Below are 22,766 nucleotides of genomic sequence, written 5' to 3' on the forward strand. Positions count from 1 at the left end.
CTCTTCCGAAGGGCATTAAAGCTAAACCACTTGACGGATATTTTGTGTACTTGCTGTCAATCAAGAATAGTGTATACATTACAGATAACATGCATATATTGGCCCAACGTTGTTTTTCGAACGCCAATCTTGGCATTGGCATTATTTTGTTGCCCATATTGGGCCAATCTTGGCTTACCATCGGTAATCTTCATATTGGCATCACAGTGGCAGCCTAAATTGGTCCAATATAGGCCCAATATTTGGACCAAGCCCAATCTTGGACCGATCTTGGGCCCATGAGCAAATGATATTGGGCCATTATTGAACATATAGTGGGCCACCATCGGACCAATATCGCCATGTTATCTGGGATGTTGGCTAAAAACTGAGTAGGTGGGGCATCTGCAAATGTTCGTACTTCCCTGATATGTAAATGACAGATAACTGCAAAAACAGCTCCCATATCTGTCCATAAATTTGGTCAGTCCAGCGAGTCAGGGGATTTCAAGTGGGTGATTAATGATTGGCAAGTGCCATATTTGGGCATAAGTGCAGTCCACCATTCAATGTGGAGGATAGACTAGACTTTATCGATTGATTTTGCTGGAGTATTTAAATTTCCTGTTAACCCGGTTTAAGTACTGCAAAGGTCGAATCATGTTTGCTGTGCAGTGTAACTGCACTATGAATGGTTCACCAACTGGCTTCAATTGGGCTTTCATTTTGCAAAAGTTGCTCACTTCTGAGGGGGCGACACAGGCGCCATACCATGTGCTTTCTGAATGGATTACATATCTCTGCCACTTCAGATAGGAAGTGTCCCGGGAATTAATGTTTTAACTTTTAATGTTGTTAGCTGTTGTTTTTTGACCGAAGACATTATTATTAACATATCATGTACGTGACGGTGGAGACGACAGTGACTCAGTGACTGTCACATTCCATTGGTCCGATGTTATGAATTATTCATTACAATGCACTAGGTGAGGTGGGTATTCTTGGAAGTGTACACAGACTCAAGTATACAGGATCAATGTGAAAGCAAGTTGCTGGCGCTATTCATCGAGGAGGCGTAATGAATAAGGTGACATATTACTTAACCTATGATTGATTTCTATCTCCCACCAGGGACAATAAAAACACACATTTGCCGTATTCGTTGGATTAGTGGGAAAATATATTTTGAAGGTGTGATCAAATATGTCAAAATAGCTTAAATTTGCGTTGAAACTGTGATTTTGGCAACACTGAGTTCAGTGAGTTGTAATGTCCCAGGACGTGTGGCGCTCTCTTCATGACCTCATAATAATGCTAACTTCACATGCTCAACGAATAAATACGTAGTTCACGCACCTGTTTGTTACTCGGGATATAACAACACTGTCACATCACTGTCTCACGGTCACTCTCCGAATATATTCAACAGTAGGAATCAGATAATGGCAACATTATTTCCAAATCACGATGTTTATGGATATTTTCAACTTTTCGCGTATTTTTCTCATTGTTATGAGCTTTTGTGACTTTAATCACTAAGCTGTGGAGATACTTTTACTGCAGTTTTATTTGTGTTACACTACAATGTAATTAGACAATACTGAGGATATTAAATTATAAGATCTAACACTATTTGCTTCATAATCAGTATAATTGCCGAGCGAACGAGCTTCTTCACTATGGGTACTGGAGTGAGCATGGCTTTGGTAGGACACAAGAATGGTGCGATTTCACGTTCTAATGGAATTCAACCTGTGCCGTGTGCAGTGGCACAACGACATAAAGAAATTGAGCAGAAAATAATCCAGGATAAAATGAAACGAGCTAGAACTGTGAGGTTGCTCCTATTGGGTAAGTGAGAACATTAAGTAACACAATCATATTCGATATTTATAGCTTTTTGGTTCAAATAAGACGTAATTGAGACCAAATATGTAAAAACCAGCAACTTTAAATTGATTATTATACATGTACACTTACGCATTGACAGTGGATTTCTACAGCAATTCTACATCTGACATATAGAATATAGCGCTCGTATTTACACTCTATTTATAATTATTGCCGTTTGAAGTTGTTTTCCTGCTGTCTACGACCTTCCGGAGCACGAGTAGTTCCCGCGCAGCATTGATTTCATCTGACAACCAGCCGTCCCTTTAAATTGAATAAACCAATAAATGTCTGCATACAACAGCGCGATTACGCACTGCTTCACTGAACAGATCTAAGACAATGTTGTCTTTCCACTAACTGGGTATTCCCTCAAAATGAATTCTATTGATCTAATACAATTTTGATACCAATGTTGACTTTCTGCTGCCTGGGTCTTCTCTCAAAATGAATGTTATAAATCTAACACAATTTTGATACCAATGTTGACTTTCCGCTACCTGGGTCTTCTCTCAAAATGAATTTTATAAATCTAACACAATTTTGATACCACTGTTGCCTTTCCGCTACCTGGATCTTCTCTCAAAATTAATTGTATAAATCGGACACAATTTTGATACTAATGTTGTCTTTCTGCTACCTGGGTCTTCTTTCAAAATGAATTTTATAAATCTAACACAATTTTGATACCAATGTTGACTTTCCGCTACATAGGTCTTCTTTCAAAATGAATTTTATAAATCTAACACAATTTTGATACCAATGTTGTCTTTCCGCTACCTGGGTCTTCTTTCAAAATGAATTTTATATATCTAACACAATTTTGATACCAATGTTGACTTTCTTACATGGGTCTTCTCTCAAAATGAATTTCATAAATGTAACACAATTTTGATACCAATGTTGACTTTCCGCTACCTGTGTCTTCCCTCAAAATGAATTTTATAAATCTAACACAATTTTGATACCACTGTTGACTTTCCGCTACATAGGTCTTCTTTCAAAATGAATTTGTAAATCTAACACAATGTTGATACCAATGTTGTCTTTCCCATACCTGGGTCTTCCCTCAAAATGAATTTGTAAATCTAACACAATTTTGATACCAATGTCGTCTTTCCACTACCTAGGTCTTCTTTCAAAATGAATTTTATTGATCTAACACAATGTTGATACTAATGCTGACTTTCCACTACCTGGGTCTTCTCTCAAAATGAATTTTATAAATCGGACACAATTTTGATACCAATGTTGTCTTTCTGCTACCTGGGACTTCCCTCAAAATGAATTTTATAAATCTAACACAATGTTGATACAAATGTTGTCTTTCTGTTACCTGGGTCGTCTCTCAAAATGAATTTTATTGATCTAACACAATGTTGATACTAATGCTGACTTTCCACTACCTGGGTCTTCTCTCAAAATGAATTTTATAAATCGGACACAATTTTGATACCAATGTTGTCTTTCTGCTACCTGGGTCTTCCCTCAAAATGAATTTTATTGATTTTGATACAAATGTCGTCTTTCCGTTACCTGGGTCTTCTCTCAAAATGAATTTTATAAATATAACACAACCGCGCAAAGTTAGTTACCTTCTGACTACACGTTACAGCGTTCTTATATGACTCGGTTATTAATTTGATCATATTCGTATATATATTCAGAAGTGCGATGGTCGCGTTATCATCATTATCTCTATTTATAAAAACCGTTATGTAATATCACCTCTGACTGTTGGGCATATAAAAGCTATTGGGATACATTCAACATGCATTCCAGACACATGCAGTGTAATAATCAACTCGGGTGATCAACACTACACCGTGTGTGGTAAGCATGTTATTGACTTCCATTGAGTCAAATTACCTTTTTATTTCCACTGCTGATAGGCTAGCCCTAAGCTCCTGAGACGTTAATTCTCACAGTAATTATACGTTGAATACACAGCAATTATGGCTATACTGTATATGACGTATACAAACAAGACATCAGTATAAATATTTAATATGGTATAAACGTAATAATAGACAAAATTGAAAGCGTAGTTTTGGTTGGAGCTTTGAGTAATGACTTCCACGTATTAATAAGCCGAATGTATCATGCCGTCAGCTTCATATTTAAAATGCCATCATCACTGCAGATTTGTAGAAAAGGTATATATAAAACTAAATTTTAACTCTCTCCACGTTGATGTAGACGACAAATTTCAATTTTTTCAAAAATTTCAGAATTGTACATTTTCATGACCATATTTGAAATCAGCATGACAAATGCATTAAAATGAATACAAACAAGCCTAGTATTGGTTCAGTGGTTCTTAAGATAACTTTTGATATTTTGAGAAAATATCTCAAAACTTGTATTTTTTATGTTGAAACCTATGGCTAGCACACAGAGCATTAATCTTTCAGTCAACCGATTCAACGGGCGTCATGTCTCCCTACTTCATCACGGTATTACATTTTCTGAATATAGAACCTCTGATATAGACCTATGCAGTTTTTGCACAGACAATACACTGTTAGATCAATGAATCACAAGTTGTCATTATCCTAATCATTTATGAATTAACCTAGGCTATCTTTTAGAATACCCTACCATTTTTTACATTCACAGTGTATGTGTATGTGGTCATATAAACCAGAAACAATAAGAATTAATAGTAACTTTGCATAAGATGCTATACAGGGTGTCCCAGAATGATCTGTACCGGGAAAGATGGATTTTTTTAGGTATGAAGGGCATGTTGAATGGTCATATTGTTTTGCATTTTAAGTTCTACATATATTTAGCTTTCTCAGATTTTTTAGATTTTAAAAATTTGACGTTTCTTGTAGAAGTTATAGAAGATTGCGTAAAAATGGTGAATTCTAAGTTTTGACAACACAACCTATTTTGAAAATCTGTAACATTACTAACCAAAGTTATTTGGAAAAGTTATGCAGGTATTTTAGCTGTGCCCTGTTCATATTTCCAATAAATAGCCGATATCTATCTATTATTTATGACGTAACGGAGCAATCATTATATGGAATTAAAGATTAGTGGCCTAATCCTATTCTCTATTTGGCGGTAGATTTAAATATAGTTATTGTGGTGTGAGGTCCATGTCATTTGAAATGCTTGCAGAGATCGAACTGGCTGTGGTACAGAAAAGACGGCTCCTCAATTTACTGTACAGCAGCGTGGATTTCTTTCAAAAACTTACTGGCAAACCGGCAGCTATGTTGAGACGCAAAGAAGATTCATTAGACGATAGTGTATAACGTAAAGAAGTTTGACGAGCACGGAACTGTCAGGAATCGGCAGAGTGCAGCTTCAGGTTCTCGTAAGCATGTTAAGACTGTAAGAACTAGAGCGAACATTGCAGCTGTCCGGCAAGCTTTAAGGCGCAGCCCCAACAGTAGTTGTCGTCGAAATGCTGTGCCAAGCATCACACGTTCTTCATTTAATCGTATCGTGCCATTTTTCAAAGGTATGCGAGCCGTTTTTCATCGATTTTACATTATTGCATGCCACGCCAAAACAAATAAAGGTAGCGTGCTGAAATTAACAGAATAAGTAGGAGACATGTCCAACATTATAATGCTGGTATCAAAAATAGATACACTGCCCGTCTTCTATTTTTAGTTATTTTTGCAAACACGGTACAAATCATTCTGGGACACCCTGTACATGATTGATAGACGATGAACTTTGGATGCTGTTATCAACATTATTCCATAACTTAGTAGCTGCATATTTAATAGATTTTTCACAGAAAGCTCTTTTGATAAAAGGAAGCCTTTAGCGATTTCTATTTCTGGTTGATTTTCTCAGACTGTTTTGTAAACAAATCTCCGCTGCAATTTCCCGCTAAAATGATTAAGTTGTTTTTGCTCAGTTGATATTTTGTCCCAGCAGAACATCATTTGTCGCACGCAGGACGTCGACGCCTCACCATCATCATCATTATACACTAGCCCAATAAACAGTAGGGATCAAGGAGGTTATACAAACATGGAGATCCAATAGATTATATAACGCATTGTTCCTTTTATGCCAATTTGATTTACTGACAGGCTATTCAGTGGTACCATTGCTTTGAAAAAAAAGGGTTCCGCCATTAAATTGGTATACTGACCCGACAGCATATTAACGTTTTATCCACCAAGCGAGTATAAATAAGTGTTTTTAAAAGCCACGTTATGCAGTTCAGGGACCGTTCACAAACACTTGTTAGGGGGCCATATGCCAAAAAATGCCATCGCGAAAATTTTTCAGATCTCAAAAATTTCAGCCCCCCCTTTTTTTTGACATGAAAATTATGGGTCAACCTTATAGAAAAGCAAATAAACTCAATTTTCCCGGGAAAATTTGTTGTCATTTTTTTTCAGGGGCCCCCTTTAGGAGGGTCAAAACTTTTAAGGCCCCCCCCCCAATTTGCATCAGGCCCCCTAACAAGTGTTTGTGAACGGTCCCTTATGTTTAAATAAAATACCCGTTGTATTGGGAGATAAAATTATATCGTTCGTCAAACACGGGATAGACGGCTTTAACGCGCTCCACGCGAATACCACAGTTGTTATAAACGTTTATAAAATTTTTTCCTCAAAATCAAGATGTAACATTGCTATCACATATATGAAAATTTCATTAATATAATGGAAAGGTATAAAACGTCAAACTAAATATTTGCTTATTGGGTAATACAAATAATATTTCTTTGAATTCTACGAAAGAAACTAAATTGTAAGTTTCATGGAGGCGATCAAGAATATAACATTTCGTTTACTTGCACGTCAATCGCCACGTGTGTTGTTATCTATAGTGGGAGTTTAGTGTCAGTATACTGTGTGTTATATCTGACATAAGCCATCAATATCAATGATTTCTCTGAGGTTTTCTATCAAAAAGAGGCATTTAACACGATCAATAAAATACAAGCACGTTGCTTGCCACGTGAGTAAACTAATATACACAAGGTTTGACAAACAAACAAACAAACAAACAAACAAATAAATAAATAAACAACAACAAGAAAAGAATATGTAAACAAAACTTCCGTTTTTTTATTGAACAGTGCGGCACAATTGACTTTGGGCTATTCCAGTTGAAATCCACACTCCCCCTGTGTAAGATTTTGGAAATATGTTCCATAGGGGAGTATGTTTTTCAAATATAATTGGTCAGAGTTAAGGCCGAGTAAAAAAACAAACATGTTTCTCGTCCGCGCCCTCCTCATTTTTTGAAGATTTTTCAAATTTCTTTTTATTTTGTAAACTTTCAGTTATAACTTGTAGAAAAAGATGTTTCAGAAGTTGAAACTTATTTTACGGTTTTGTAAATGCATAATACATCATTTAAGAAGAGTTTTGTGATCACTAGAGGGTCTACCTCTCAAAACAATAAAATAAAAGGGCCTCCTCCTTTTCTCAGATATCAATCTGTATGCCGAGTACCTGAAACATGTTGCCAAATACAGGTATTTAGCGTCGTTTTCCAATAAAAAATAAAAAATAAAAAGCCCCTCATTCTCCTAATTTTTAAAAACCCGGACGAGAAACATGTTTTTATTTTTACTTGGCCTAATCGTTTTGAAACTCCTACTCCCCCGGTATTATGGTTTTACCTATATCTTCCACACCTGGAGTGATAATTTCAAATGGAAGCTACCAATTGTCTATTCTATTTTAAACTTATACTCCCTCTGTGAAAGATTTACGCTAAATCTTCCACAGGCCAGGGTAGTGTGGATTTTAAAGGGAATAGCCCATTTCAACATTTTGCCAAAAGCAACGATATCAAAAAATAATGTTTTCACCAGGAAACGTGTTTTCCCCTTGAGGTGGCGAAGGAGAAGAACAACACGTACTCGTTCCTGTTGGTCGAATCCTTTCGAGATAAGCAAACAACGACTGTTACGATAAATATTATTTGTAACACGAATTTATTGTTTGTTGTATTTTTTCTAGGTGCGGGAGAATCGGGAAAGAGCACATTTGCCAAGCAAATGAGGTAAGAACATTATCAACGTAAATCGTATAGGGTGCTCCCGGTGGCCGAGCGGAATGGGCTCCGACTCATAATCAGAAGGTTGCGGGTTCGAGCCCCGGTGACGCCATCGTGTTGTGCCCCTTTTATCCCGATTACTCCTCTCCACCCGAGTGTATAAATGGGTACCGGTATTCTTATATGCTGGGAAGGTAACATACTCGCTGTGGAGGAGATATCGGTGGCGTCACCCCAGCAACATTTCATGGTTGAGTCTGGCCTAATCGGTAGCGAAAGAGAGACGGGCACCCCCGTCCTGAAAAAAATGCGAGGTTTCTTTACCTTAAATCATACTGCGCTTGACATAGTCATGGAATTTAATTTAGGGGTACAACAATAAAATTATAGCTTACATTTATGGTAACGGATTCGATATTGACCAGTGCCGCCGAGAGCCATTACGGGCCGGGGTAAAATGAACGCATGGGGCCCCTTTTTTACAGGCCCCTGAGGTGTCTTTTCTTTGCTTTTATGGGCCCATAACACGCATATCATTGATCGACCGGACAGCGAGCAATCGTTACGCGTTGGCGACAGAAGTATAAACTGAAACAGCAGGAAATTATAGAGTAAATTTAATTTAATGATAATACATCATCACAACTCTTTTCATCATCATGCAGGAAAAATATGATGATAGTGACACAACATCAAAACACTGCATGGTCGTCATTTTTTGTTTTCTTTTGGTCTAATTACAGAATCATTCACCATGGCAGCTACGATAACATGGAATGTATGGCGTATCGTGATCTTGTGTTTTCCAATGTGTTATGTTCTATGAAAAATATCCTTCAAGCAATGAAGACCTTAAATATTCCATTTTACAATGAATCAAGACGTGTAAGTATACAATGGGTCTTTATATTCTTCTCCTAATTTTTGATCGTGAGCCGCGGGTGTGTCTCTCTGTTTCAGTGTATATTTGTGACGTGGTATATCAAAAAGAGATACCTTTGGACAGGTTTTCAATTTTGAGTGTTTTACATATCTTAAATAAAGAGATATTTTGCACTACAACGCCGTTTTCCCCAATGAAATCGGACATTCCTAAGCGAAGATATTGAGTTCGTAAGTTATGGTATTATAAAAATTGATATCGGCATTCAAAAAATATTATTGACAATCATGACAATGTTGAGGGTAGGAATGACCTTGAAAAATGTCTCAAAAAATACCAGATGCCAGTTATATTCCAGTCTGAAACTATCAGACAATATTTTAAACATTAATAACATCAAAAATTCGCAACACACCCAAATTGTGAAAAAATCACCCCGGACAGATTTTTGGCTCTGCTTTTGACATGACACGTCACATATTTGCCGCACTCCAAAACCTGGGCAAATATCCGTATCACAAATTGCATCTCAGCATTCCTTTTGTATAATATTTTGGTGCATAAATTGCCAAATGATTAAATAAATGTAATGTGATATACGTATAAGGAGACACTTTTGGGCAGGATCGTAAATGGAGAAATAGCAAAAAAATCTGCCCGGGTGATTTTTCACAATTTGGTTTTGTTGCAAATTTGTGATATTAATAATATTTAAAATATTGTCTGATAGTTTCAGATCAAAATATAACTCGCATTTATTGAGACATTTTACCAGGGTAATTCCTACTCTCAACATTGTCAATAATATCTTTAAAGCGGGCCGATATCTCAATTTCCAATTTTGTAATACCATAACTTACGAACTCAATATCTTCGCTTAGGAATGTCCGATTTCATTGGGGAAAACGGCGTTGTAGAACAAAGCAAAATATCTCTTTATTTAAGATATGTAAACACTCAAAATTGAAAACCTGCGCAAAAGTGTCTCTTTTTGATATACCACGTCTCAGAAGTCAGAATTGCTTGATTTAAAGTGAAATATTACTAGTTACCAAGACCATCGAAACATACCAATAAACAGGGGTTTTTGAAGTAATGTACCGTAATGGTTCACCTAATGGAGCACATGGGTTACTTTGCTGGTACTACAAATAGAAAGCACTTTCAGTTTTTGCCTAAAATTCTAGTTATGTCAAGGGAGCCCGTAGCGCCATTAGGCGAATCTTTAAGGTATTATCGGTATACCAGTTGTGAAGTAGGATTCGTACAATATACGCATTTTCGGGCTTGACTAATATCTAGTGGTCATTTGCAATAATATCAATAATTTTACTCTGCTTGCATTGATTTGACATAATGTTTAATATTTCCCTGTCACAGGAAGACGCCATGCTGTTCAATACTCAAGCAAAGCTAGTCATAGAAGGCTATATAGATTTCAGTCTAGAATTAGCTGATGCTATCTACCGGCTGTGGAAGGATCCGGGATTAAGAATGTGTTATGCGAGATCCAGTGAATTCCAGCTCATCGATTCTGCTTCATAGTAAGTTGAACAATTTTTCCCCAGAGCAGCCAGCGCACATAAACGTTGAAAAAATAAACCGAGTGTATCTGACCGGATTCGAACCGGCGACCTTCGCAATACTAGCACGACGTTCTAATCAACTGAGCCACAGAGACACACTAAAGAAGAGCGGAAGATACAAATCTATAGGTATTAGGTTCATCCAATCAACCCAGAGAACTATACATTGAGGGGGGCTTTGGGGTCTCGCGAATAGAACTCGAGGTGTCATGCTTTTGGTAATTACGGTGACATGAAAGTAGGCCACCTACGACAGACTTCGTTAAAAGCGTCTCGAAAGTAAGACTATTTCAGACTTGATAAACAACATCAACTACCACCCGTGGTGATAGATATCCGATAATAATTATGCTTAGCACCGTTAGGCAATTACTTATGGTATGCCGTACTGTATCATCCCATCACAAAAGTGACATGGTTGCAGACCAGTTCTGATCCCCTGATTTTTGGTTTCTGAACAATAGAGAAACTAAAACCCAGAACGTGAAACGAGGGGATAGCTATTTGAGCTGAGTGTACCGCCAGAAGGGACAGGTGTCTGGTGTTTGGTTTCAGGGTCAAATTTTGGACAGGCAGTTTTGGTGACGAGTACTGAATCCCCTGAATCAAAGTATTTTAAAAGTAATTTCTATCCTGCAAGACTCGTAAGCTTTTGAAAAATGACAGTGTATAAAATTGAAACATTTCCAATGTATTGTGCAATAATGACATTAAAACACACACGCAACGCGAACGAGCAAACAATAAACAGATAAGGAAAATCATAATTCAGAAAACCTATAATTAGATTAAATAAACACATATCATGGCTTTGTAAATTGTCTAAGTTGTTCCGAAATCCATCTTTGTTATACTATTAAGCATTAAGGGGGTTTAAAACCTCTTAAAAGTTACTAATACTGTGAAATCATATGGTAATGCATGCACGCAAGTCGAAAACAAGTATTTTGAACTTCCGAGTAACACGTGAAGTGTTTAAATATCAACGTGCATCCGGACACGGGACAGTACTAGCTATTACTGATGAGTGCGTTCATTGCGCCTTATCTGCAGATAGGGAAAATTTAAGTTAAACCATTGTATGGTAATGCATGCACGAAAGTCGAAAAACAAGTATTTGAACTTCCGAGTATCACGCGAAGTGTTTAAATATCAACGTGCATCCTGACACGGGACATCATATTACTAGCTATACTGATGGGTGCGTTCATTGCGCCTTATCTACAGATAGGGAAAATTGAAGTTACTAGCATCATGTAGTTATTGTTAACTACATGTATGCACACAACACAGGGGCACTCACAACAGGCAATTGAACCCTACTGGTAGCGCTGTGTTGTAGCTATAGTGGATGAACTAGTTAGCATCATATATCAAAAAGTATACAAGCTATGATTTTAGTACTTGCTCTATGTTTCAATTACTTATTCTTTTCCAAATATCTGAATCTTCAACCCGGTACAAGCTAAAGCTTTAATAACGGGGGAACATATATTTTTATTAAAAAGAAATCCTACCATCTATTCAAACTCGCCGTGTTATTCCAATGGACATTTTGCTTCACCGGGCAGCCCTGGCTTGGTCATATTTGGAAGATTGGTGTCATAAAACCGTCATAGGTACAAATTTAGTACTTTCTGTCAATCAAGTATGGCTTATTCTCTACATGTCAATCTTTAAATACTTGGCATAGTCCTTATAATAACGGTGGTCCGCCTTGATGAGTAAATGACAACAAACAGCTGCCTTTCAGTGAAAAATACCCCAACACTCGGTCAGTGGAGCTCCGCTCGTACATGTCAATAGCGTCATTATCGATTGGATTAGTCGTCCGTAGCGGACAATTCGGTCGGTCATTGGATTAATATTATCAGGTGGTAATAAATTTGCATTGGACAATAGATTACTAATTAATGGTTTAGTACTGCATTATATCGGTTTAATCTTCAATAAGCGGGTTTATGGCTGAAAAGGTCACGGTGAATTTGCCGTGGACAAAACTGCACTATGGTACTGTGAAACCATGTATAATGCATGCACGCAAGTCGAAAACAAGTATTTGAACTTCCGACTATCACGCGAAGTGTTTAAATATCAACGTGCATCCGGACACGGGGCAGCATAATTATTACTGATGGGTGGGTTCATTGCCTTATCTGCAGTTGTTAGCTGTTGTCCGTATACCTCCCTTGAGTCAGTAAAGTTAAATCAAATTGTGAGATTAAACGGTTAATTTTAAAGTGAAGTCACTTCACGGCAGTTTGATTGACAGTTGATTGAGTTTGGTTCACATAGTATCGTTTGGCCTAAAATTTACCAACACTTGCTCGACAACGTTGTTGCTTCATTCAATAGTGAAACAGAATTATACTGTATATTGAATGACATGGAATGGCCTATGCCTGGCAGCTTGGTACACTAAATTGTTTCAAGATAGCGAACATCGACTGTCATTTAACTCGGACCCTTTCCAGCCAAAATACGGCTTATTTAGCCAAATATCAACATATGGGCATCGGTTCAAATATTTTCCTATCATATTTCCTAACACCTCAGCTACTTGGGTTTTTTTTTCAATATAATAGTAATGGAAAGAAATGGCCAAAATTTTCGTAATTTTTCGTCATTTTTGATTTTTTTTACCGAACGATAAAAATAAGCATCAACTCTTCCACAAGTCAATCTCTTAAACAAGACATACCACCACATGCTTCATTGTGCATTGAGTATGTGACTGACTTCATTTGCCCAAACGTGTGGCTTACCCTATTCGCTGCTATGATTCGCCGTAGAAGTAGTGATGTAACATGATTGATTACCACAGCGATAGATGATACAATTTTTGAATGTATCGCCCAACACTAGACGCGTACGTATGTATAGACATTATCTTTAAATCTTGTTTGCATCTTTACAAGGGCTAGACACTTTTATAATGGTATTAGAACATCAGAAAAAATGCACGGGAAGGAAATTTTCAAAAAAGTTTTTATCGTGAAATGTAAGGAATAACTCATATTAATTGGCTAATCTAAATTAAAAATATATGTAAATAGCGCCCTCATTTTCCATACAAATGTATAGTTTATAGAATAAAAATTACAAAAAAGCAGAACAAGATGAATATATTGATTTAGATACGACAATCTATGTTAAAAATAGCTTCAAAAATATAAGTGAATATTAGTGTGATAGCTGTTGGTATTGTCCAGGTCTAGAATTGAACATTATATAATGTTTTGTTAGAAAAATTAATAAATGGCCACATCAAACAACTTTATGTTTCTAATGATTATTGAGGCACATTTTATCTACTGTTGCAGTGTCAGTGTGCACCTCCATGAATAATATGATTTACATACTGCATTAGTGCTTATCTTCCTTTGTCTTTGTCTTGTTCCCCACATTAAATTGTATAGACGAATCCAACGAGCCAAGTCATGGTCAGGATTTGGTCGGCTATATTTGGTTCCCCGCATGCACCAAACAGGTGTTGTGAGTGCCCAATCGGGTGGATTAAACCCGCTTAAAATTCGATGTTAGATTCTTTTGTGTTGTAAACTGTCATCATTCTTTTGTCTACGTGTAACACGGGTGATAGAATACAGTTTAAAATACCCTTCAAGGCCGCATCATTTCACATTTTAGGTGATATAGCTGGGTCCCCGTCGTGGCTATGGCTGCCATTGAGAAGTAGGAATGCGTGAAATTGGATTCGTCTATATCTGGCTCAAATCCTTCTCTACTACCTGCTATGGGCAGACATATTGTGCACATGGTAGCAACAGAGCCAGAAATCGCCACGGAGCCTCATTTCTCACAAAATGTACACAGAGCCAGTCTTACTGATGCAATGCATGTCATTTATATTTTTCAGTTTCTTTAAATCCGTCCACCGCATAGCAGAGGAGCATTATTTACCCACAGACGATGACATCGTTCGGACAAGATTGGTGACAACGGGCGTACATGAGACGTCATTCCAATTCAGAAATATGAATTTCATGTGAGTACGAATAGCTCCGTCTACGAGTCCATCCTTGTTCCATTTAATATCGAAACAGGGTACAGCGATACCGGTTGGTCCGTATTTCCTAGTGTGAAAAATATTGGTATTTACCAAGGAAAATTTGCCCCACTGGGAATACTTATTAACTTTCATTCTCAATTTACTCTAAAATTTCTAAAATATTTGCTAAGGGATCAAATCAAAACTCCGGTTGACCGCCGGTTCAAGGCGGTTCCGTCCGGTTGGAACGCACTTCAACCGCCTGTAACCGCCGTTCAACAAGCGGTCTAGTTTTGATTTGATCCCTGCATACCTTAGTTAAGATATATGCCCACTCATGAATTGAATCGATCGGTCCTGACAGGTATGACAGGGGTGATGTAGCTTAAGGAGGTACTACACCCCTGGCCAATTTTGTGCCTATTTTGGTGACAAGTGTATATTATAAGGGCAAGGACTACAACTACTGCACTGAAAATTCAGCACCTCAAAGCAAGTAGTTATTGATTTATTGATCAAATATTGGTTTTCCCTCATTTTTGACTGTAACTCCACAACTGTTGTCTGTGTTGAAATAAAATGTCCAGTGCAGTAGTTGTAGTCCTTGCCCCTATAATATACATATCTTACTTAATTTACGCTATAATTTTTGAGAAAAATGCAAAAATAGGCACAAAATTGGGCAGGGGTGTAGTACATGTACCTCCTTAAGAATTGGGGGAAAATTACAAAAATTATTATCCTGAACTAAGTAATACGTGTGTAGTAGGGCCTATAATTTTGATGTTAGTAAATCTAACAAATACTTTGTAGCTTTGAGTGTACCAGAATTTCACGGAAATTGCCAACCCTACCATTAGCCTAGATGTGGCGTATAAAATCTAAGAGCATAAGAATCACCTTCAACATTCCGACCCATACTATTTTCGAATCAACAAATTTTCGAGAAAAACAAATTTCCAAAAAAACAGACAAATATGTTACACACACTTTATAATCAATATGGTATATTTCTGTTTCAATCTTCTTTTACAGCTTGATAGACGTAGGAGGACAGAGAACAGAAAGACGGAAATGGATCCATTTTTTCGAGAATGTTACCGCCATTTTATTTTGTATTGCCTTAAGCGAATATGACCAACGGTTAAGAGAAGACGGAGTGACAGTAAGTTTCTATATAAAAATACTAGTTTTTTCCAAAACAGTGGCGGCACCACGATTTTTTCCAACAGAAATGTGCTGGGGGAATCTGGGAGGGAAGAAAATCTGGAAATTTAGCAGTTTGCCCAAAAGTGGGAATTCTGATAATGGATAATGTTCGGTTCTGACTGGGAGGAGCAATACCTCTTTTCCCCTGTAGCGCCCCCACTGTTCAAAGATTGTGATTTTCAACACATACTCGATCTGCCTCGAAGTTTGCAATGCATTGTGGGACAGTTTTTGCAGTTTTGCGACACTTTGCCCTCTGACCTATTGGCAAAATTCAGAAAATTTGTTTTTTTGTGCTAAAATGTTTTACAAGAATGAAAACAAACCCAAAAAATATTATTATTGAATAAATTAATTAATAAAATATTTTTAATGATATCATTATGACAATAATAAATTAATTAATAATAATTACAGCAATTTCCCCGATGTCAGAGGTCAAAGTGTCCCAAAACTGCTCTCAAAAACCGGAAGTTATAAAGGCGATTGGGCTTATTGTCTTTAAGCGGCAACCCGTTAGCCATATTTGCAAAATCTTTGATTTTCAAGCAACATAATTACCCGGGTAATGACCCAGACTTAAAACTACTATATTATATTCTACAGCTTCTGGTGTTAATAATATCAAAGAGGCCGCGTACGCTAAGTTCTCATAGGAATTTCTGCAACTTTTAAAATTGAGGTGATCATGGTGAATGCATTCAAAATGTCATTGTGTCATCAATTCTGCATCGATTTGGACAAATGAGGTATCAAACTGTGCAAAAAATATTTATCTGTAACATCCCTTTGGTAGGTCTTGATTTAACAAACCTTCTTTGACTTATGGACCAAAATTAAACTGGATACTTTCTTTTTGGGATGGGTTTAGTTCGACCTTTTTGGTAATTGTAAAGGTAGAACGATATTTTGCTAGTTACGCAAACCATGATGATGCTGAGACACGCAAAGTTGCTACTAGCTCTTTCTAAAAAGGTAAAAATGGGCTCTAGGCTACTGCTTTTAAAAGCGATCATTTTGGTAAATAACCTTTAGTTTGGCATCTTAATGCGGAAATCGCAGATTCGCCTTTAGTGAATGGATCGCCGTTTTTGAGTCACAAACTACATCTGAAGAAAAAATAATCTTGTTTAAAGCCGGGGTGATAAGTTTACTTTGCTAAATGGGGGTGAGTTTACAAATCGTTGATGTTATTGTTCCGGTTATTGTAGCCTATATATTATCAAAATATTGATCATTGTCAACACGCTGTATCAGTACCATGATGGGATGTGTACACTGTAGAGTGCTGTGACGTATGTCGCGTGTGTCAGGCAGTGTGCTGACTCTTAGACTCGCCGATTTAGTTATGGGGTGGGCCCCATTATGTGATGTATCTGCCCAAATCATGGTTTTATGTAATGTTGGTGAAAAAATGTATTTCCTACATTATTTCAAGTGATAGAATTTTGTATATGAGTAATATAAAACAAAATACTAATAGTCTTGAATTTGTAATGGTCGAAATATAATCACTCGGTGAAAGCTGTATCGCATGATTCTACTCGCCTTTCTGGCTCGTGGAATGAAACAATCCATATATCACCTCGTATTACGTTGACTGTGCCTTAAAAAAGAGAAAGACCAGTGTATATTCGTCATCCTAATCTTTCACCTGTTTTAACCAGTCAATATCACAATAGGGCGTTGTGCTATTGACTTGTTTAAACAGGTGAAAGATTAGGATGATGAAGATTTTATGCCCAGTGATTTTGGTTTTTGTCACTAATCTTTGTGCTTCGATTTTTAAGGCACTGCCACGTATAATGGTAATTATAATTCGACCATTATAGTAAATCCTCGATTCTTGTTATATACCTAACTCTGTAGGTAGAGTATGTCCTTTCATTTGAACCTACAATTGTTGCAATTCACTTTAATATTACATATCTTTTTGCTTGGTCTACAGAACAGAATGCAAGAAAGCTTGGACTTGTTTCAAAAAATCTGCAGTTGGAAGTGGTTTCGCAAAACACCAAAGATCTTGTTTCTCAACAAATGCGATATCTTTGAATCCAAAGTGAAGAAAGTGCCGATTTCTGTATTCTTCAAACAATATAGAGGTAAATCATTATATCATGAGCTGTTCAATGCGGACAGTTGCGTTTTTTGCTTGATGTTGTCGGTTGTTTTGTAGTCTACTGTAGTAGACCATCTTAATTGATCATCCCTCTAATCCCTCTGACCATGGAAGAAAGAGATAAGAAGGAACCACAACGAACGCATTCACTTTGACCACTCCCTTTACCGACATTTAGTTGACATTGTTATTCATGAGGATTTACTTTGATCAATACCCCGCGTTAAATAGGTGATTGGTATTGTATTCCATGTATTTGCATGTCTTCTGGAGCGTGTGTGAAGGATGATTTGTACTAATGACCTTCCGTGCAAGCACCCTATAGGATTTTCTCTGGTGACGTGATCATCGGTCATTGATGGCCTACATCTTTTTCTTCCATTTTGCCCAATTTTTCCGAACTTTGATGACTTTTTTCTCAGAGTTGGCAGTCTTTGGCACTGAAACGAGTTAGCTAGTTACGATTATACACATATAAACTATTAAATTAAACAGGTTTTATGTACCGGATGAATCAACCGGAACATTGTGCATTATTTAAGAACATTTTACATCTATTTTTCATCGAAAAAGTCACCAAAATCTTACCTTATTTGCTAAAGATGAAACTCAGCAAAAAAACCGCCGATTTTGATTACCTTTTCGATGTTTTATAGGATATTTTCTACACAACACGATCAAGAAAACAGTTTGACTGTAGATCCCAAAACAAAGCTACTATACATGTTCAGAGCATCAGTGAAATTCCATAATCTTACTTCTGGGTAGCGTTTGTTTGTTCGTGGATGGGTTTGTTATAAATTTTTTCCACTAATGATTTCGACAAGCATCGATCGCGGTAAATGGATCATACATGAAAGGAAGTACCATTGATAGCTTTTCTTTTCATGTGTCAATAGATAAGCGGATTAAAACTTGGCCGATCGAAGTCGTTGTGGTTCCTTCTCATCTCTTTCTTCCATGCTCTGACCATGTCAAATCCACCAATCCTGTTCTGATCCAACAGCAAGCTATCCATGAAAAAAACACCTGGGCAGGGCAGTCACTGGCGATGTGTTGAATTCTTCCTTTCATGTATGCTGCCAGTTCGAGGCTCTCCCCGCACATAGTGCATAATGGCGGAACCGTGCAAGTAGCGAATGGTATGAATTGTTCATCAAAAGGGGAATGCAAAGCAGTCTAGTTGTTTTGTTGCTCTATAAATAACAATAATTTATTGTGACCTACTCACAACGAAATGAGCGTAAAGTCGCAAGTTGGTAGTTTCGAGACGTGCTCAGGGCCAGATGTACCATTGGGCCAGATGGGCTCGGGCCCATGTGGGCCCCCAAAATTGCCCTCTGCATCTTTCTTTTTAGTCCGAAAAACACCACGTTTCGCGGTTTCGGACCAACATTGGGTAAATTTGCACAATTTTGTGTGGTACACTGGTCCTTAATTGATATAGCAAATTCTTGTGGGCTAAGATAGTAGAGGTTTGTTTTTTGCAAATGTCCTAGTAAACACAACATTTGCATATCTCCTCAATGGGGGCTTCCCAATCTCAAACAAACTCATATCGACCCTCGGACAGCGGGCTCTCAACACGGGCACCGAAATTGTCTGGGGCAATGACATCCCAGTAATACAATGAAGGCTGACGACAATTGAGCACAATAACCATGACGTCATTATTTGGCCTAGACAATTTCGACGCGGGAATTTTGAATAACGTGTGTTGAGAGCTGTTTTTATTCGTTTTTATGGTCAATGTCATGTGAGTTATTGTTGATCATTATTTTTCTAACATAATTATATTAGGCATCATCATGTAATGTTGTGATTGCTGGAGATTTCCTTTAAACCCCTGAGCACTACCTGCTGATGTAACATTGCCTCTGATTGGTCAATTACACTGATGATATTTTCACTTTAATCACCAATTAGAATGGAGCTTTGCAAATTATTCACCCCAATTTTTTTGTGTGGTGAAATTATTCTAACAATGTTGCTGATTGGTCCAATAGATAATGAAAACTTCTTTTTGACCAATCGGCATGTAGTTCTCATACTTGACACAATCTTTTTTTAAAAATATAATTTCCAGGTACAAGTGAAGTGAAAGAAGCCAGGCAGTACATCTGTAAACAATTTGTTTCGAAAAACAAATGCAAAGACAGTCCTGTGTATCACCATTACACCACAGCTACGGACAGAAGTAACGTGCAATTTGTGTTCGATGCAGCCATGGACGTTGTCCTTCATCAAACTCTATCTGATGTAGGAATGATCTTGTAGAGTCAAAAGAATTTGAAACTTTTTATATAATTATTTTCATACTATAGGAAACAGTTTAAGCGTGTATGAGATACTTTGTGGCGATGTCCGTAGAAACAATGACGCCGGGCATTGACGCAATGTTTTGATCATGACTGATATTTATAGAGGTTGTGCATAATGACGTATCATACCGTAAATATGGCGGACTTCTCAAATGCATTCAACCCCAGCATGATTGCAATCTACCGCGACAGTTGGTCTCACACACATAACAAATGCACAATGATCAAATAGGTTGGTGACAACATTTGATTGAATGGACTGCACTGCGCCATGATTACGGTGAAGGACACCGGTTCAAATCCTTTGTTTGGAGCCTTTGTTTGGAGCCAACGTCAACCAGCCCATGGTTTATGGAATGATGTTGGGCCGTAGTGGTCAGCGACAACCTGTAAAGTGTGCTGAGGCTTGTGGATCAACGTCTAGGCGTTGTGCCTGTGCGTAGCGCACTATAAATCACTGCGCTTTTTTTAGAAGACCAGCCTTCATTATCTGACGTGCCAGTCGGAAGAACAAAACTAAGAGTCAAGCTTGAGACTCACTGAACCCTGATGACACCGTTCTGAATGATGGAATATCAGAAAGGATTGTCAACTTCTGGAATTGAAACTAAATACACAGTCATGGCAGTACATGAAAGTTCTGTAAAGAGAAGAATTACGCCGCAAACTCTAAGGTAAACATTGATCCAATACTGTCCAAGTCAACAAACTCGTGGATCACGTCAGCCTTCACTATCTGAGGTGACGATCGGACGAACATACCGTAAGAGTCAAGCTAGAGCTAGTAGAGACTCGCTGAACCCTGATAAGTTTGCATGACACCGTTGTGAATTACGCAGACTCTAAGTTGAACATTGATCCAATATCCTGTCGATCTCATATGACTGAATAGAAATGTTCTTTGCTGAAATAAGTAAGATTAGGCTCATAAATGTAACCGTCCACCACGAAACGCTCGTAAAGTCGCACCCTGGTCAATTTTTTTCTTCTGTGTTTAGGAAATATATAGGCCTATAGCTTTACAATGATCATTCGACTTCAAACGATATCCAGAAGCGGAGTTATGGTTTGTTGAACTTTGCTCCTTCAGCAAAAGGGTACATTATTTCGGTGCTACATTATTACTCTCTTTCCACATTGCTGGTATCAAATTTCAAATGGTCATAATTGGCGGCCACTTCAAATCATCCCCCAAGTTAACGAGGTTCAGGAATGTCCTCTCATTGTTAATTTTTGGTTAACCCACCACTTGAACAGGATTTATCAAAAGCAAACAAAGATTTTAGCTATTTAAGAATTCTATACATAAGTAAAAGTTTATTATCCTGGAGTAATGATTGGTTTAAAAGGTGTTTGACTGGCACCTATAGCAAAATGAGAAACACGTAGCATCAACTTGAGGTACACATTAAGGGATCTAAAATGAGCGTTTATTGCGTTCCGACAGTATTTTTTGTGGGACACGAGAGCACCTCAGACCTATCGAATTGCATTCTGAATACGAAGCATATCTTTCTGATATCAAATAATTTACATTTTTGAAAATCACAATATAATACAAATTTTATGACAAATTATAAAAATTTGATATTTTTCAAATTTTTGATATATAACAGTCCTCGAAGTAAATTATATAAATCTAATGATATATTCTTATAGTATATGTAGCAGGGAGGAAAAGCCGACGGTCAATTGAAAATTTTGACCTTTCATATTGAAGATATGGATTTTTCCCAAAAAGACCTAATTTTTTGGGTGTTTTGGGAAAAAAATCCATATCTTCAATACGAAAGGTCAAAATTTTCAATTGATCGTCGGCTTTTCATCCCACCTGCATACACTTTAAGTATAAATCATCAGATTTATCAAGTTTACTTCAAGTACTGTTAAATATCAAAAATATCAATTTTTAATGATTTGCCATAAAATGTGTATTAAATTGCGAATTTCAAAAATCAAAATTATTTGATATCAGAATGACATTCTTCGTATTCAGAATGCAATTCGATATGTCTGATGTGCTCTAATGTCCCAAAATAAATACTGTCCAAACGTTCATACCCCAGCCCTTAATACATTCTTAATGCACATTTTGCGCTGTAACCAGTGGTAACTCAGAATACAATTTGCCGAGTGACTTGTGGTGGACGGTCACACACAGGATGGGATGTGTCACTTTTGGGGCATCATGCGCTTACTCCAGTGCTTACAAAGACGGAAATCCGTTTAAATGCAGATACAAAGAAACTTTAGTCCACAAAATGTCCCGATACCTTTACAATGGTCTCTAAATAATTTAATTGGTTTTAGCAAGGTATCAGGAAAATGGTGGTGGGACTGGAGAATGATTCATTGATGTGTCGGGTGGAAAAAATTCCCAGCCTTAGAAGACTGACAAAGGTCATTCAAGGTCTGGAGGACTCAGAAGAAGGTAAGGGCAAGGGATGACCTTGAATCGCACAAAAAATTTGTCTTGCGTAAATTATATGTCCTTTTTATGAAGTAACGATGTGACCTTATTGCAATTAAAATTCCCGAGTCCCCAACCCTTGCAAGACGCCAGCCATCTTTGACTCTTATTGTCGTCCATATAACTTCCGTGCAACTTTTTCCCGTGACCATTTTCCAGATGCCTTGCATAAATTGATTAAACCATTTGGCGACTATTGTTAATAATGAAAAACGACTACACGTGGTGGTCTGGTGGTGTATATTCTTTTGATATTCAATGTATGAATATATATCAACTCCTTGAATATATCCCATTATTTTTAGT

General features: G+C 37.3%; 1 protein-coding gene across 1 annotated transcript; it reads left to right on the forward strand.

Moving 5' to 3' along the window:
* Nucleotides 1-1,067: 1,067 nt before the first annotated feature.
* On the forward strand, nt 1,068-21,400 carry LOC140136880 (guanine nucleotide-binding protein G(o) subunit alpha-like). The gene is made up of 8 exons (XM_072158491.1): nt 1,068-1,830; nt 7,827-7,869; nt 8,607-8,748; nt 10,127-10,290; nt 14,210-14,338; nt 15,377-15,506; nt 17,499-17,652; nt 19,756-21,400. The coding sequence occupies exons 1-8, from the start codon at nt 1,659-1,661 to the stop codon at nt 19,944-19,946; spliced, it is 1,125 nt and encodes a 374-aa protein (XP_072014592.1). The 5' UTR covers nt 1,068-1,658; the 3' UTR covers nt 19,947-21,400.
* The last annotated feature ends 1,366 nt before the right edge of the window (nt 21,401-22,766 follow it).

Source organism: Amphiura filiformis, chromosome 17, assembly GCF_039555335.1.
Source record: "Amphiura filiformis chromosome 17, Afil_fr2py, whole genome shotgun sequence".
In the NCBI taxonomy this organism is placed as follows: domain Eukaryota; kingdom Metazoa; phylum Echinodermata; class Ophiuroidea; order Amphilepidida; family Amphiuridae; genus Amphiura; species Amphiura filiformis.